General features: G+C 40.1%; 2 protein-coding genes across 10 annotated transcripts in view; one reads left to right on the top strand and one right to left on the bottom strand.

Annotated features, from left to right (window-relative positions):
- dnajc11a (DnaJ (Hsp40) homolog, subfamily C, member 11a) overlaps positions 1-4,760 on the bottom strand; it is a 10,366-nt gene extending 5,606 nt beyond the window's left edge. The window contains exons 1-6 of the mRNA XM_034876269.1: positions 4,587-4,760; positions 3,366-3,495; positions 2,951-3,024; positions 574-675; positions 315-443; positions 29-153 (exon numbers count right to left, since the gene is read on the bottom strand). Of these exons, the coding sequence (XP_034732160.1) occupies positions 29-153; positions 315-443; positions 574-675; positions 2,951-3,024; positions 3,366-3,495; positions 4,587-4,658 (632 nt within the window). The 5' untranslated portion in view covers positions 4,659-4,760. The remainder of the gene's footprint in view (positions 1-28; positions 154-314; positions 444-573; positions 676-2,950; positions 3,025-3,365; positions 3,496-4,586) is intronic.
- Positions 4,761-6,334: 1,574 nt separating this feature from the next.
- The window catches only part of camta1a (calmodulin binding transcription activator 1a), a 282,833-nt gene continuing 275,291 nt past the window's right edge, over positions 6,335-13,876 (top strand). For 8 of the 9 annotated variants that reach the window (XM_034876192.1, XM_034876194.1, XM_034876189.1 and 5 more), the window contains exons 1-2: positions 6,335-6,564; positions 10,940-11,041. In XM_034876192.1, coding sequence (XP_034732083.1) covers positions 6,540-6,564; positions 10,940-11,041 — 127 coding nt within the window. In that variant the 5' untranslated portion in view covers positions 6,335-6,539. The remainder of the gene's footprint in view (positions 6,565-10,939; positions 11,042-13,876) is intronic. The other variant, XM_034876190.1, reaches the window with a different exon arrangement.

Genomic DNA, 13,876 nt, shown 5'->3' with positions numbered 1-13,876 from the left:
TGTGTGTTGCCCAGTGAGAATGCAGCACACCTCTCCCCACCCCTTGGCTGAGGTGACTCTTCTCAAAGCCAAGTTAATGGTGCCACCTCCATTTCCGTTGTGGGTTGACAAGGAGCCAGATAAAATGGCTGTGTCTTTTGTGGTAAGAGGAGCCTGCAGTAGAACACATAAAACAAAATGTCCTTTGATAAGAATGAGCTCCAAAGTCTTTCGTAACTGTCACTATGTAATTGTAGCTACAACTCTTTCAATCCAAAACATCTCGTGAGAAATGCCACTTTAAACCTCATGTAGAATGTGGAGCAACCCGTTACCTCTATGGATTGGGATATGTGCATCTTGTTGATTTCCACATGTGGGATTCCCCCTCCGACCACATCCTCGTAGTCCTCCTCATACTGGTCAAAGAGGTCCGTGGCATCAATACCCACACTAATAGTTCCCTGCAGATAACATGTTCAGGAATTAATACCATGTTGACTAATGACGTATACAAATATGCACAAGACGCCTAAAGACACTTTATGTCACAGTCAGTTCAATGTGAGGCTTGTCATCTTCCTCTGAACATGCCTTTGGGTTGGTCCTTTGCTGAAGCCGTCTCTCCTCTCGCTCTTTCTGAAGACGCTCATACTCCTCTCGGATCTCTGCAGGGGTTCTTTTTCTTTCCACCACCTGGAGAAAGAAGATATGTGATGAAAGTAAAGCAATTGGTGGATTGGCTGCTTCACAGGTGGCAGAAAAAAAGTAGTTGAGAAATTTCGAAAGAACGTCACGCGCCCATATGTTCTGTCTGCAGGGTTCAAAATCAGCACCATCCACCAAATGCTGGATGAGTTTCCAAGTGGCTGGTTAATATAGTTTCACTCACCAGGCGCAAAAACAATGGCAGTCTATGGAGCAGCTGGTCAAATTTGAACATTCACTAGCCATTTGGGTGGTGGATGTAAAAGTTACTGTCTGTCTGTGTGTAAGATTTTGCAATGGTGGAATGTAACTAAGTACATTTACTCAAGTACTATTTCTAGAGAAACAGAGTACTTTTTACTCCACTACATTAATCTGACAGCTTTAGTTCCTAGTTACTTTGCAAATTAACCTTTTTGCACACAAATCCCATTTATTATAAATTAAACTAGCCAACAATGCATCAGCCTCCAAGTAGAGATGTTATGATTAGACCTTTAAACACACAACTGGTTGGATCGTGTCCAGTTTCTCAAATGCGAGGATTTTTCTGCAATGAGAATTTTTACTTTTAATACTTTTAATATTTTCCTGATGATACTTGCAAACTTTTACTTAAGTAACATTTTCAACACAGAACTTATACTTGTAACAGAGTATATTTACAGTGTGGTAAATACTTAAGTTGAGAATCTGGATACTTATATATAAACATAGTAAACACAGATGAAGCAAAATTAGAAGTATTTGAAGCAGGTAAGATGATGAGATGTCTCGTAGGACAGGAAAGCCTTGGGGTAATGCAGCCTTATTCCCAAAATCCTTTACTTATGTAAAGTATGGCTTTTACTTGAAGATTAACTGTGTATTCTTCTATAAGTGAATTATTCTCAAGTCAAGACCCTGGGTCCAGGTGACTAATACGGAGAAAATAATTATGCACGTCATTTCTTTTGATGCTCTTCTCTAGATATTTCCATTAGCACACTTAAAAACAAAGATCTTTGAGTTTGTAATGTATATGAAAGCATATACATTTGCAGGCTGACAGGTCAAACCTTGGTGGAGACTTTAAATAACAATCTAAAGCCCACCAACCTTCCTAGTTGTGTCTAATTAAAAACATACTGATTTGTCAAAGTTGACAAGAAGGTGTCAAACTTAAACAAATGTCCAATCTAAACTAACCTGACTTCAAAGTGTTCCGAAGATGCTAAGAGAGCATATAATCTCTTCTGTAAACCTGTGTTTTACTGAAAAGCAGCCATCCATTGATGCAAACGCAAACACACTACCCTGATGAAGGCAAGATAGCCAACATTGGTGCGGTGATTCATGAAGAAGCAATCTTTTGACCGGAAGGTCATCGGTTCAATCCGCAGATCGACAGGATACCATCTGGGTGGAGAAATTGAAAGAGCAGGGCTTGTCCCGCCCTCATTACCACCCCTGAGGTGCCCTTGAGCAAGGCCCTTAACCCTAACTGCTTCAGTGGAGCTGCTCAGTGGCCAGCAGATCAGACTGTGGCTATACCGGGCAGCCTCCAGGAATAGATGCGTAATTGTGTGAATGTGATAAGGGTGTTCCTGCAAAAGAGAGGCTTCCTCTCAGTGAACTTTCCCTAAATAAAAGGTTCATAAAGGAAAAAAAGAAAAAAAAGCATGTGAAAAATGGATGTGAAAAAAGGATGTGTACTGCACCTGCTGTTTGAGCATTGGAAATTGCTAATGCAAACCATACACTTTTCAAAGAGAATTATTATAACTTTTGGCCATGTCTGCACTTGGCTAGCAATACACACATGCCATTAATAGTGAATTTATTCAATATGCAGTAATTTTATGTATGAAGTAAGCCTGACAGTCATGCTAGTGAAATTCAAAACTCCACTGAGCTGGTCCCATGAGGCTTCAACTCTCCTGCCTGTACTACGCCTCAGAGGTGGGTCAGTGTAAGTTTTGGGCTTAATAATTAATCAACTGTATCAGCCCAATGGCTATATTGTTCTGAACTGCATGTGCTGCCTTGTTCAGCTCACCTGGTAGAGCGTGCGCCCGTGTATGGAGGCTCAGTCCGCGATGCAGCTGGCCCGGGTTTAACTCCGACCTGTGGCCCTTGGCTGCATGTCATTCCCCCTTCTCTCTCCCCTTTCATGTCTAAGCTTTCCTATCAATTAAAGGCCTAAATACATGCCCAAAAAATAATCTCTAAACTAAAAAAAAAAGAATAAATGGCCACTTCAGTCAGTCACTAATGAATTTACCTCCCATCCTTCGACATCGAGTCCTCTCTTGCCATAGATATCGTAGATAGCTCGTGCCTGTGGGTCACGCAGCACTGAAAAGACACGGGTAACCATTATTAATATTAACCATCAGAAAAGTTTGTTTACATAGACCATAACATATTCAAGTCTGCTTCGCGTGTAAATAAAAAGGGACACGATATCATTGCAATTTTAAACGTATTTTTCCCAATTCATGTTCATCTCACTTTAACTGTATTGCTGCGAAACTTGAATTGTCAAGCTGACAACGTGACCAACACATATATATTATAAAATCTTGGCATCTGTGTGTCGATACAGTATTGCCACGGAAACTATTGTGATACTATGCTGTATTGATTTCCCCCCCCCACCCCTATTGACTACATGATATGAACAAAGCTTTTCTTACCTTCATAAGCTTCATGTACAAGGTTAAAAAGCTGTTCTGCTTGACGCTTTAGTTCAGGATCCCGGTGTTTGTCTGGGTGATACAGCATGCATAACCGCCTGTATGCCGCCTTCAGCTCGTCCTGTGTTGCCTAAGCGCAACAATAAAATGTAGAAAATGTGAAAGACGAAACTTGATCGACAACATAAGAAACACAGGGAAAGCCTTTGCTACAGCTCCCCCACTTCCTAATTTTCTGATCCTCCAACACTTATTTGAACTTCATGAAGTGTTCCAACCCTGCTGTAATGCCACCAGGGTTTAGATCTGAACAGAAACTTGTTGCTTTAATTCAGGTTATAATTAGAATATTCCGAGATAGACCGAAGTACAAAGGCTACTGCCCTCATAGATAAAAGTATGCACTTTCATGTAACTACTGTTTTGTTAAATTGCATGTGTGAAATCACTGACTTAGAAAACCATGAATCATTTTATGTTTTACTGCAAAACATATAATGGGATGGGTTTCACATTTATTCTTGAATTAAAAGTTTAAACTAAACTATTTATACTTATTCTACTTTTTTATGCTCACCAACGCAAATATATGGACTTTTTAATTGTTGCAAATTTAGCCGCTATTGAACAGTATGTCCCTGTTTGCCATAAGCATATTGTGTTGTATAATGCCCCTTTCATGAATATGATAATTTAGTATCATTATGTCAATATTGACATAATGTTCCCTGCTTTACAAATACAGAAATCAAGACCTGAAGTGTCTCATCCCCAGATATTAGAGAACATTTTCATATTGAGATCGGATCAACTGTAAGAGTTATGGTGACAACTTGAAGTAAAGTTGTAGCATCAGCTAACTTAGTTAGCACTGTCCTCATTAATCAGATCACTATGAAACTGAAAATAACTGTCAGTTTGTTACCATTAGCTCCGTGCTTACCGCGGTAACACACTTTTCACTATCTTACTTTATCAACTGAAAACTCCTGTTGTTAAAAGTCGTAACCCCACAACAACCTGTGGTTTGACTTATAAAGTATCCAGCCGAGGAGTCACAGCACAGAAAGCAATGTCGAGGGTCACAGGCTAGCTAGCTACCTAGCTAACGTTCCATGTGAGTGTACGGGTCACCGTAAGCTACCCGCCGGACGAAGTTATAGAATGACTGCTACATGAACCCGCGCACACATCTATTCAGCTCACAACTGCATATTGTACCTCTCTTCTGACATTAAGCAGGGAATAAAAATCATCATTAAGGATGTCATCATCGTCCAAGGCAGACGCCATGTTTACACCCGGTCATCTCTTCTTTCCTGTCATTTACATGGACCCGAGACGGCTCTGCGCGCCCTGCCGCCCCCTTGTGTTGGGGATGAATAACAACAAACCAACTGGCTTCACAGATTTGTTCACGTTGTCTTGAACGTGTGCTTTTTATTTGGAAGTTTAACTTGTGCAGATCTTCACCGTTATTGTAAAATGGAGATGTTATAAGAATGTAGGGTATGTAAGGGTATGCGATCTATTGTTATCTGAAGTAAAAAAGAAGGGTGGCATTTTCATACAGCAGCCAAAGACAGTTTTTTTTCATTTTAATTCCTAAAATGTTCAATTTATTGTAAGTATTTTAAAAAATACAGTATAGTTAGGCCAGCTTACTTTCCATTTAAAACGACACTCGTTTGAATAGAGTGTTACATTTCCAATGCAATTCAATCCATATTTTGACAAAAAGTACATACATGCCCAACTCTAAAAAGATATTATCTGCATCCTATAGGAACAATTCAGGCAAAGTGTGAAATCCCTTCACTGCATTAGGGCTTCATTAGTTCATTATTACTTTCTTGGCAATAACAACGAGCAGTTGATAGTATAAAGGCGCACGAGCAGCAGGCAGCAGAGGAGCTGTCCTTTCAGCACCACCACCTCCGACTATACACTGCGTTACAGCAGACGGCAACCAGCATGTTAATGCAGGATGAAAGCTGTCCTTAAGTGCTGTAGTTGACGCAAGTGCCAAAGCACAGTCTATTAAGCACAATGATCTGTGATTAGATTGCCTGAAGTCATTCAACGTAGCCATAGGCTACTATTGTCAAACATATGTAACTGCGCCATAATAATGGAAGTTAAAAAGCATAGTGAACGGAATTAGAGTAACTGTGTTGTCGTCTTCAGATATTTGCGTCACATCGATCCCCCAGTGCCTGTCAAAACTGCTTCGATGGACTCCATCAGTCCTCAATGGTTTCAGCAGTATGGTGCCTTTGTCATAAGTCAGTTATACATGTCTAAAGGGGAGCAACTGTAGTCCACATGCTTTTAAATGCAAACTGGAGACATACTTGATCGGTTGATCGATTGATTGATTGATTGATTGCTTGATTGATTGACCATTTCAACCATGTCTGTATTGTTTGTTTTAATAGGCTTATGTAGGCTACCCTGGAAACCACATTTGATAATTAGCTGGTTAAATATAGCAAAACTGAATCTTAAAATCAAAACAAGACGTGCCCAAACTAACGATAATTATCTTTAAAAAATGATAATTTTGTTTCTGCTGAAGGTTTTCTGTTATCGGTTGTATCAAACTGGTAACCTATATACCTCAATTATAAGTTTAGATAAACAGACTTATCTCTGACGATATGTTAAAAAAACGTAATTAAGGCCATTAAACAGTAATTTAGCCTAACATCAACATACTGACAGAGTTGTTTTTGTCACTCAGGGATGACATTCAGTCTAAAACAACTTTATTGGGATGGCTCAAAGACAAACATTTAATATTCACAATCTAATTAGTTTAAATTAAGTATAAAACATGTAACCTCCCCTACTGAGCATTAAGGCTATATTTCGTTTTAATATAATAACGCGTCATTGTCATTAAAAAAGCGTCCTGCCAGACCCGCAGCGCCTCTGAGCTGTTTTAAATTCACTGTAAGAAAAAAAACGGCTGCTGGTGTCAAGGTGAGGGGAGATGTGTTTTTCCTCCCGGAGCCTCTCTGTCAGTCACCGCATCACAGCCAATAGTAAGTTCGCCTCGGTCGGACCGACTCGCCGCGTGCTCCTCCAGTCCCTCCTCGTGCTGTCCTCGCCGTGCACGCGCGTGGTACCCACGGTCGTGAGGAGGAGGAGGATGTTGCGCGTGAAGGGGAAATGGCTGCCGAAAACAAGCCGGAAGGTAAGAGAAATATAATGGGATTATTTTACTAGTATGACCGCTGTGTGATTTTAGAACAGTTAAAACTCAGTGCAGAGATGCCACACGCGTGAGGACGAGTGGAGAAATTTTCGGTAGAAAACGGCTCCGCTATTTTCCTCCGAATAGGCAGCTAAAACGTGGAGATATCACCTAGCCAGCTAATATTAGCTTGCATTCAAGCCAGCTACTATTCCCATCGTAGCCCACATTTAAAGCACGCCACGGGGACAAATAGTCAGCGTGGTAAAAGTAACGCGTTTACCGTTTATTTTGCTGAAGATTTGTATAAAATGGCGAGCAATTCAAGTTGTTAACAACAAAGCTAAGTTAATGACAACATGTCATTGGCATCGACTAACTTCTTCCCTTACTACCCAGCTTTAAAAAGCCGCTTGGTTGTGTCAGTTTTTACGGCGCTCTTCTGCCGCCGCTATCTGGAGCTTCTTTTGAAGGCATTGTAATAATAATTTGGTCATCGGTTTAAAAATGCATAAGTCTAGTTTTTTTTCTATTTTTATTTCCCCGTCTTGAAGAGGGTCCTTCAGTCCCCCCTTGAAGCGCGAGGATTTCCTTTGGAATTCAGCGAATAGTTTTCGCGAGTCAGGAGTGATGCGTTTTTTAAACGCGCGGATATTATGTTTCCCAAATGCCAATTATAGCCTACTTGGCCTATATCTGGGTTTAAACACGGGCATCAAAACGCTGTAATGCCCGCTCCGCTTGTAATGCCCTATCGCACTTGAAATGAAATGCCATCACACCAGAGGAAACAGGGAGGATGGAGAGTGGAATGTCCAGCAGCCTGCTCATTACACTACTTTACACATAGGACAAAATTAGGTCTTTTTTCCCCATCAGCCTATTTTATACGGCTCACTAACTTAAAATGAAATGCACTAGACTCACTTATTGCCTCTTAAGTGGGATATTTTACTGCAAAACATATGCTTTAGAGATATATTCTTATTCAGTATATAATTTGTGGGTCAGTTATTTAACAACGCATGTATGAAAATAAAGAAAAGACGTATTACAGTAATGCTAAAGGGACTCGTTCTTCTACCCAGATGTCAGCTTTCTGCTGTTAAGAGTATTTGAACCAGACTGGAATGAGTTATGTATTTAATAGAGCTGACATTCCTACATAAAGCAACTTAAACATGTTTTTTAAAGAATCTTATGGGCAAACCTTATATGCATATTTAATTACATATTATAATGAATCTTAGTTATGTCATACTTGCAACTATTTAACTTTAACTTTAGTTTTTTGATTGACCGAATTGAGTATGACAGGTCATCAATACAGTAGGCTCTGTCTTTTATTCCTAAACTTAAAAAAAAAATTATATTTATTGATTGATATTGAACTGGTCATCTTAGACTTTAAAATTTGCTGCATGATTTAAAAGCGAGAAAAAAAAGATTCATTAGCTGCAGTTGTTGCTGAGCTGTTGATGGCGTGCTGTCGCAGGTTTCATAGTCAAATAGATCTCCCCCAGATTTTGACGTCAGCACCTCACAGAGGAATTAGTTTTGATGCAGAATGACGTTCATGTTTTAAATGAGAGGAAAGAAATTGCCTCTGTTCACATGAGGGCAAACGATAAAAGACTCAGTTGTTTGGATGTCAGTGTGCCAACCACTAAACAGAGTCCCACCAGGGGGTGGTATTGAGCTACAAAAGCACACTTACTACATGAGGGATTTGTCTGTGACAATGACAAAACATAAAGACATCTGGTTTTATGATAGTAATGACTTCACTGTGGTATATAGTCCTAATGTATTGATCTAAATAGCTGAACTTAACAAATAGGTTCCAGTTGTTAATGTCGATGTCTCTCCAACACAGGGAGCTCTTACTGAAAACCCTGACTTGAAAGTCCCAATGCTGAGCAGGTTAAGTTATTTTCAGTGTTCCTGTGAGGCCGGTCAGTGGAAAAAAGAAGGCGGAGGAGGAGCAAAGGGGGCATGAAGAGAGAGTGCTTCATACCTTCACATACTTGCGATGCCGTCTCACGCAAACCTGGCCCTTAAAGCTTTTACATAGAGCTGTCACGCTGAAATGTTACTCCTGCATCCTTAGTTTTGGCTCTTTATTAAAGTAGAACATGCTTTTAAAATGTACATCACTTTCACATTTTACATGACATGCCCCTGGATGTTGGGTAACCACTGAGAGAGCTGAACCGTGTTTCCTTAACCTTTTGTCCTTGTGGTACGCAGGCAGTGCTGATCTCTCTCCGTTGTTTGGCAGGTCCATAACTACTGAGGGTTACATCTTGTGTTAAACCTAGGGGCCACGACCCAGTCTCACTCAGTAATGTAATGTTTACATCCTGGGGTATTTCTCTCCAGACTAACTGATTGTCAGGGCCCGTGGGAGTGTTTTTTTCTTCTCTTCACATTCATAAAAAGCACTGGGGGTCCGTTACTTTAAGTACAAGGCCTGGCGGCCCCTGAAAAGACAAGCTTGATATGTCTTACAGTGAGACTGCTCTGGATAAAACTACAGCCAATGGTTTTATCAATCTACCAGAGTATGTGGTCATAAAAAACATTGCTGTTCGAAAGCCAATTTTGAGAAACGAAACGAGCACTTTTGTAAACACAAGCTACAGTACTAACACTTCCGTGGTGTTCGGATTCCAATATATTCACTAAAACACTATTTAAGTTCAATCTTTAAGGCTTTTACAGAAGGCATGAAGTGAGCACGTACTGAAGCAGTAGAGTGCTGTCAGTGTCAGACCAACTTCGGGCCTCTACTAAATGTTCAAACAATGCAAAGAAAATGTCAGGGTTCCTTTCATTAAAATTTTGGAACCAACCGCAAATTGTCAGAAACATCCAATGACGGAGTTTGAGCAGTAAGCCATAACAACTTGTCATCTTCCGTGCGTCAGGCTGAAGCTTTCCCTTACTTATAAGGTCCACCCGATCGGATGATGTTGATGATGATGTTACCCAAACAAAGGCAAACCTAGCTCAACATATTCATTTAAAATGAAATCAAAGCAAGGCCAATGATGTAGTAGTTTACTGACACATACAACTCTGATAAATGCGTTAAATGAACAACATACATCGAAGTAGGGCTGGACGATATGGAGAAAATCTAAGATCACGATATGTTTGACCAAACACCTCAATATTGTTACCGTGATGATATTGCAGTGTTGACTATTGGTGCTTTCACAAAATACTTATTTTTATTTTTGATAAATGTTTGATAAATAATCATCAGTAGTGTGGATTTGTGTTAATGACTAAGTGGGTAAAGGCAAATAATAGAACAGTTAAAACAGTCTGGTAAATACAGAAAATGATAACTTTACTGTAATGCAGGCTTTAAAACCAGGAAAAAACTAAATTTATGCCATTTATGCCACACATACGATATTACGATATCCAAAATCTAAGACTATATCTAGTCTCATGTCACAATATTGATGAAATATCAATATATTGCCCAGCTCTGCATTGAAGGATAATGCAGTTGGAACTTTTGTGGCAGAACAGAAACAATCGGCAAAAAGGTTGCTTTCTAAAATAGGGAATTAGGCTTGTATCCTCAGCTGTGCTCAAAGTCATTTTTCTCTTTTACTTTGAAGCGGGTACAGTTTAAAAAGTTTCATGATGCTATCATTTCACTCAAAGTTCACGGTAAAGCAGCAGCAAAACATCAAGTAAGCACGCAGTCAGCCATTAACTTACAAAAGTGCTTGTGCAGCATTGGTATAAATATTTCTCCGCTGTTTTGTAAAGAAAGATGGATTTAACTTCCTCGTGATGTCGGACGACTTGCTCCCCTAGTTTTGTGTTGAATCAGGCGCTACGTTTTTTTTTTTTTCTCCAGCCGTTTAATTGAATCAGTGAGGTGAGGATGGATGGGACCCAGGTCCCGTTTGTGGTTGCTGAGACATATCATTCGTAATGCTTGTCTGTAATAGACCTTCGCTGACTGCTTTGCTCAGCCTCCACTGATTGATTGTATTGATTCATCCAGTTTACTACTGATACAATAGGGAGTGTTATTGACCCGTATCAAACCAGCCCAGAGCTACAGTAACCCTTAATACTGACCGTTTTTTCTGATAAAAAATGTTTAGCAAATGGAGAAGTTCACTGTTTAAAATGACAATAGACAAATTCACTTTAGATTTATTATCAATATTATTAATATCAGCATCATGTTTTTCCCAACAGCTTGTGTGTGTTTGAAATGTCTTTCAATATACTGTCTAGCTTCTGTTGATACTGTTTGCATGGGGAGTTTGATTAGTCATCACAGGCTGGGAGAATGCTTCTTTTCCTCGATTTTCTCTACTTTTCTCTTTGCCTCCTGAAGGACTGAAGAAAGTTCGTAATCCGGATCGAATGTACAGATCAGCAGTGTGTTATGCTGGCCATGGTCCACCTAAGAGTATCAGTGATGACACAGAGACGAACAGTAAGAGTCAGTTATTAATACTGCATTGCCGCTCCAAGAGGCCACTAGCTGGCCAATCTATTATTCATTCATTGATTCATTTATTTACTTCTTGATTTCATCCGTCCCCATGCCCCCTCTTTCCTTTATTCTCCTCGAACACAACACCTCGGCCGGCTGCTCTGTTGATTGAAGTGTCTGCTTTACGGGATCACGCTGTCAATAGTTGAAGTGTTGTCGTTAACTAAGAGTGATTGTTTCACGTTGAGGCCAGGGGATCAGGACCTGAGCAGACCCTCAGAGAGAAAGCTTACACTGTAAGCCATCCATTATGGCCCTGTACTTGGCTTTTCTTAAACCTGCATTTAATAAGGTGAAAAATCCACCCAAGTTTACACTAAGACTTTAAAATCTCGCAAAAATAATTTCTTTATGACAAACATATTTATGCTTTGCCATATCCTATGATGTTTTTACCTTTCACATTGGATTAGTCTTTGCCTTTGCCTCCCTCTCATTACATCCATGCTCTATGAGAACTGTAGACTAGGGGCAAAGAACAAAGACAACCCAACATCACAGCTGAGGTTTTTTATGACTTGTATAAAAACCAGCTTCTGTGGGAATTGCTTCAGTGCACTCACACGTCTGTGTACAAGTGCTATTTTCTGTCCCAACCACACACAAAATAAAAATCAGTCAGGAATGTAGGTCAAAGTCTTGATATTATTTGTGGTTGATTTCCACTTCACTCCTTTTTAGAAAATGTGTCTGGATATTAGCCTCTGTCTTACCCATTGAATAAGCTGTCCTCTGTAAAGCAGATTGTTTCTCAGCAGAAAGCAGCCCCATCATTGTTAATAAATACACCAGTCTCTTCGCTGCTGGAAGACTACATCTAGACTAGAGACTGGGTAATTAAGTGTGCTCATGTACTGTCATTTCTAAATAGAGAGTCTGAAATCACCCACAACCCCTTGTTAGATTCCTCACTTGATATCTATCACTGGGGGAGAGCTCTTCTGCACCAAATCGTTTTGGTATTTTTTACAAAAGAGAATGTTTGGAGAGATTTAATGGCAGGGGACTGCTTGTGCAGATCTATGAAACAGAGAGGCAGACTGTAACAGGGACATTGTTGTTAGACTTTTTGCATTACCCCCTCACGTGTGACAGCTGTGACTGACAACACATTTTGCCAGTCTTGCTATTTTCCCTCATGTTATTGCGTGGTATTACAGTACCCTGTACCCATGTCAGACACCCTGTTAAATGCGTTCAGCCTGAGGGTTTTTCTGCCTCACCTAGGACACTCTGTAGCAGAATACAGCAGCTCAAACAGGCAGGTAAACCACTGGTCTGAGTAATCGTCTGAGTAATTGTGGGAGTAGTTATGATACAGAAAGAAGGGCTTTGTGTGTGTGCATTTGTAAGCAAGAGGGAGACAGTGGAAAAGAACAAGAGAAAGAGAAATGTAGTGTGTGTGTGTGTGTGAGAGAGAGCGAGAGAGAGAGAGAGAGAGAGAGGGAGAGAGAGACCTCACCTCTGCTCTCCTTGAGATGGGATTTGTATGGATGGGTGAGCTTGGTGAGGGCTGAGAACACATAAAGAGTCATTTTCAGTTTGTTGCAGGCAGTTAACCGTGTGTGCATGTTTGTTGAACTTCCAGTAATAGGCCTAGGCTTTTTTCCCCAGCTGTTTGACTTTTTGACAGTCTTCCCTTATTATGCTATATTACACTGTACTATAATAACCACATGGAGCCATAGTACATCCAGGGTATAGTCATTGTGGGAATGTAAACATTAAAACCAGCCGGCAGATATTGCATATTGTTTGTGGCCATACTACAACTTCATAAGAAATGGTGTCCAGCAAGATTTAGTGTAATACAAATCTCTTACAAACGTTTAGACTCCTTTTTGTTATCTTTCCCACTGGGAGGAGGAAAAAAACATCTTTTGCATCTTTTACAACAGATGTTGTGTGTGTTGCAGGTCAAACACTCATTCAAGATGCTATAGCTAGAAGCCGGGTAATGTTCTCTTTGTTTTGGTAACATAGCAACGCTAAAGTGAAGTTTAGTAAGTCTTTCTTTTTTGCTTGTGGGCAGTTAGTAATTTCACTGTATGTAAGAGTGTTATCGATCAGGCTATAGGGCAGATGATAAAGATAATTGGTTTCCTTATCCAACAGTAAGACATTGCTAATTTAAGTCTATGCACACTCCTCTTCACGTTCCCAAGAGCCTTCAGGCTGTGGGGTGACCTGCCCCTGCACTGTGGGCCAGTCATTGATATCACTGGCAGGGAAATTTGACTCTGCCCAAATTGGCCTGTGCTGTAGCAAAGCTCAGCTCAGAATCTCCCACAAGTAGTAGGCCGAGGCTATAGACTGTGGTCTAATCAAGTGCTCTCTTCAATTGTGGCCAAGTACCACCAGTCTTTCTCACAGATTCACTACAATATGGAGGTTGTAGAAATTCAAGGCCTTTGCAAATTATTTTGCAAAGTCTTGAGACGTTTCAAGCCTCTTCAAATTAGGGATTAGGGACTGTAAAATGGAAATGTGACTAAAGGGAATATCGTTCACAGTGCAAAAAGGGAAATCGTTTTTTTTTGTTTTCCATATGTTTGAAAAGGCTTTAAGTTAATTAAAAATAATGGTGAATTTTATTATATGATAAACGGTTGCGTTACTTTAAATGAGCCTGATAGTCATGATGTTTTGGCGGCAAATGATTAGTGACGCATTTTAGGGCTTAGCTGAATCAAGTGTCTTAATCTAAAGGCTGCAGTGGTAATATCCCATTACTGTTAAATGCCATTGCAATAGCCGCCTGCAGGTTAACACCCC

Source organism: Etheostoma cragini, chromosome 7 (assembly GCF_013103735.1).
Source record: "Etheostoma cragini isolate CJK2018 chromosome 7, CSU_Ecrag_1.0, whole genome shotgun sequence".
In the NCBI taxonomy this organism is placed as follows: Eukaryota; Metazoa; Chordata; class Actinopteri; order Perciformes; family Percidae; genus Etheostoma; species Etheostoma cragini.
This window is presented reverse-complemented; position numbering and strand designations above follow the sequence as displayed.